A 3,613-nucleotide genomic window follows, 5' to 3' on the forward strand; every position below is an offset into this window, starting at 1 on the left:
GTGTGTGTGTGTGTGTGTGTGTGTGTGTGTGTGTGTGTGTGTGTGTGTGTGTGTGTGTGTGTGTGTGTGTGTGGAGTAGCTCAGCCTGGTGAGCCAAACCAACACCTTCCAGCAAACCTCATTTGTTGGTAAAAGACTCCACTGTGTGTAGCAAAGGCACAATGAAGAGTAGAGAAGTACAGCTCTGAGGTAAAAACAGTAAAGAGCCAGCATGTATTAACTTAATACTGTTTTAGCTGTTCTGTTCATATCCACTTGCATGTTCATTAATAATGATCATTAACCTGTTAGCAGTCGGACGTACCGCCCACGGTACATTGGATGGTTTAGGGGACTAATTGTAAATTTGTAGGACTGCTAAGGGGTTAAAGAACAAATTAAAAAACATCTCTTCAAGCCGGAAATGACAAATAAACTCCTGGGGTGTGTGCTCGTTTCTCCCTGGGTGTTACAGACTTTTTTGTCTTTGGAATCCACATTGTGCATTATGAAGGGTGGATAGTGGTACACCGATGGTCCTCTTTTGCCCACCCCACCCCAACACAACTACTATCGCTGTTTTCATTTTGTTATCTGCAATAAGATGGTAAGAGCATTCCTCACATACCAATTCACGATATAGGCACTTGTATCCTGTACAGCTGAATGAAACCAACAACACATATTCCTCTGCTCACCATGATGTGCTGCTAATCAAACCATTGGCTTGTCACTCAAAATTCACTGCATCATACAGCCTGGGTACGACTTATTTAGATTCAAACTCTGATTATTATAGTAAACACTGTCTAAAGGTGTGGTGCTTCACACAGCTATCATAAAAATCTTGGGGAAAGAGAGGCAGAGAAGTCCAGACTCTCTCCCCAGCTACCTCCTCCAGCTCTTTCTGGGTAATGCCAAGAGAATATTCCTGTCCTCCTGTTAGAACATCCTCAGAACACCTCATCCAGGAAGCAACCAACCTCAACTAGCTGAGAACAACCCTTTCTTTAAGGAGAGGTCAGCCACCTTTCAAAGAAAGCTAATTTCTGCTGCTTGTATCCACAATCTCATCCTTTTGATATGGCATTTTTGTACAATGATGCTCCATCTGGTGGCTGATGGTTGTAACTAGGATACAAATTTGGGATACAAAAATTTACCAGTACTGGACATCAAATAAAATGTTAACAGTCAGATTAAATGACAACTGAACAGCAGACAACATCAGCCAAAAGCTTTTTTTCAGACATGCACTGCAGACCTGCACCCTATAGACATGACCTGTTTTTACTCTGCAGAGAAAAGAATGTAAACGTCAGATGCAGTCAGCTTGGATGTTTAACAGTCTTAATACAGCTCCCTTCTGCAGAGTCTGAGATGTTTTTTTGTCACTTTGCTTTGAACGTGGATGAGAGTAGGACAGGAGGTATGAATGTACCTGTAGGTGTCATCTGGATATGTTTTCTGCACATAGTCCTGTAGCTCCATCAGAGCTTTCTCCTGGAACTTCTCAATCTGCCCACTGCTGTCAACACCTGGGTGATCTGATGAATCAAACACACAACAGTTGTTCTCCAAAATAATGTGACTGATAACAGCTAGACTGTCCATTATTATTTCTGACACAGAAAATCAGACTCACCTGGGCTGAACAACACTATAGCCTTCAGGTAGGCGTATTCATAGCTGTCGGTCTCCAGCCTTGTCATGCTGTTACAGAACTCCTGGAACTTCCAGATATGCTCCATCACCTGTTTCACCCTTTCCCCTGACAGTTTGTCTGAGACAGAAGAAAGTTTCCATTTTGTATAAATATTCATGGTTTAAGTCTCTTATTTTCTTTAATTCCTTTTCCATCTTAATGGTCCGAGAAAAGTTACTTAGAGAAACAACAAAAAGCATGTCGTCACTGAAAAACGACACAATTCTTAGTCGGTGTTAGTGGCAAGTGTCGTCACTTGTTTGCAATGTAGTTGGCTTCATTAAGCCAAAATGGTCCTAGCAGGGGGGATTTTTATTTATGCAATTACATTTCAAAGTTTTGTTACAATCTAAATAAAAACAGCAACAATATGAGCCTGTTCTGATTTCATCACATGTAAGTAATAAAGTTGTCTTCTATGCTTAAGGCCTATGTTTGTTAATAACAAAAAAGAAAGGAAAAAAAAAGAAAAATCACATTTCTTTACTCCTGTTTATATGCGTGTGTGTCCTACTGTGAAAGATGGCGAGGTCTGTGGTCCATACCATCCTGGATGCTGCTTTGAAGGTGGTTGATGATGGCGGCAAGGATGGTCGACAGGTTCATCACATGAGCGCACTGAGCAAGACCCAGAGTGAACAGCTCGTTCCAACAGGCTCGCACCAAACTTGTGTTTGCCTCCTGACTGAGAAGAGAGGGAAAATATTGATTAACAATCATCTGGTAGTGTTTGCAAAGACAACAGCTTGTGTGAAAACTCTCTCACCCGAGAGCCGAGAAGGCTGGGATTGAGCGTGCCCAGTGCATGGAGAGGAAGAGAAGTCTAGATGCAGATTCACAGATGTAGTGTACATTCAGATACTCGGGCATGGGGCTGGGCATGGTCAGCTAGAGGAAAGATACAAACACAACACAGCTGAAAAGGACATCAAGTACAAAAACCTTACTGCTGACAGGAGAATGGTAACACAAAGGAAACACAAAGCAAGTGTTAAATGAGTCGCTCAAGTTAATGCACATTGCACAAAATGTCCAGCAGGGGATCTGCTTGTTACATGTCATATTTTTCACTGTTCCTCGTGTTTCCTGCCAGTATCTTTGCAAGCACAAAAATCAAATAAACACCAACTAAAAAGAAACTTAAAATAAGTGTTTCAACTGCAGGTGATAACAAACCACTTAACAGGGTTTTGCTGTTTATTATTGACCACGCATCCATACTTTGGTAATTTAAAACTGCATAGACAGATGAATGGTCTTGTATTCTGGTGAATAACCTCTGAGTACCACCCACCCTTCTGTGGATGCCAATCGGTATCCCTCAGCAGTCAATCATCTCCAAAAATTGTGCATATTGTTCTTCCCATTACATGTGAACTCTACTCACCTTAAAGCTGACATGACTGTCTGTGAGCAGTGGTCCTTCCACCTCTATAATAGGGGTCTCCTGGTCTCGACCAATCAGCTGGATCGTTGTTCCACTGACACATTGTGACTTATCAGCCAGATTGTCTTCGACCCCAACTTCAGGTGGGTTGAAAACTTTGGCCAGGGTGTCAAAGGCACTGTGTGCAACACACAAGCACACATAAAATGACCTTTCATTAATTTCATTAACAAGAAACATATAAGTCACAAAAGTATAAATGTGCTCTTATTGCACACATACATGCGTTAACTCCTTAGCACCACTTTTATTACCTAAATGCTGTTTTTAACACTGTTTTCTTATACACACAATTATCCAGTTACTATGTCTGTGAAGGTTCTCAGTCATCCAGGTCATCGTAGTCAAAGGAGCTTGCAAAGAAAAGCGTCTGGACTTCTTTAAGTTGCTTGAAGACATTTCACCTCTCATCCGAGAAGCTTCTTCAGTTCTAAGGTTCTAAGGTCCCTCTTGGGGGGATACTCCCACTCGGTTTAAATCTG

The 3,613-nt window shown here is 41.7% G+C and overlaps 1 protein-coding gene across 2 annotated transcripts in view; it reads right to left on the reverse strand.

Moving 5' to 3' along the window:
• The window catches only part of nr2c2 (nuclear receptor subfamily 2, group C, member 2), a 12,331-nt gene that overhangs the window by 861 nt on the left and 7,857 nt on the right, over positions 1 to 3,613 (reverse strand). Inside the window, exons 10-14 of one of the 2 annotated variants that reach the window (XM_005749102.1) lie at positions 3,072 to 3,249; positions 2,451 to 2,572; positions 2,230 to 2,369; positions 1,625 to 1,762; positions 1,421 to 1,526 (exon numbers count right to left, since the gene is read on the reverse strand). In XM_005749102.1, coding sequence (XP_005749159.1) covers positions 1,421 to 1,526; positions 1,625 to 1,762; positions 2,230 to 2,369; positions 2,451 to 2,572; positions 3,072 to 3,249 — 684 coding nt within the window. Of the gene's footprint in view, positions 1 to 1,420; positions 1,527 to 1,624; positions 1,763 to 2,198; positions 2,370 to 2,450; positions 2,573 to 3,071; positions 3,250 to 3,613 lie in introns of those variants that run through there. The other variant, XM_013914893.1, reaches the window with a different exon arrangement.

The sequence above is a fragment of the Pundamilia nyererei genome, unplaced genomic scaffold (genome assembly GCF_000239375.1).
Source record: "Pundamilia nyererei isolate P.nyererei 1_Seehausen unplaced genomic scaffold, PunNye1.0 scaffold00236, whole genome shotgun sequence".
Lineage (NCBI taxonomy): Eukaryota > Metazoa > Chordata > Actinopteri > Cichliformes > Cichlidae > Pundamilia > Pundamilia nyererei.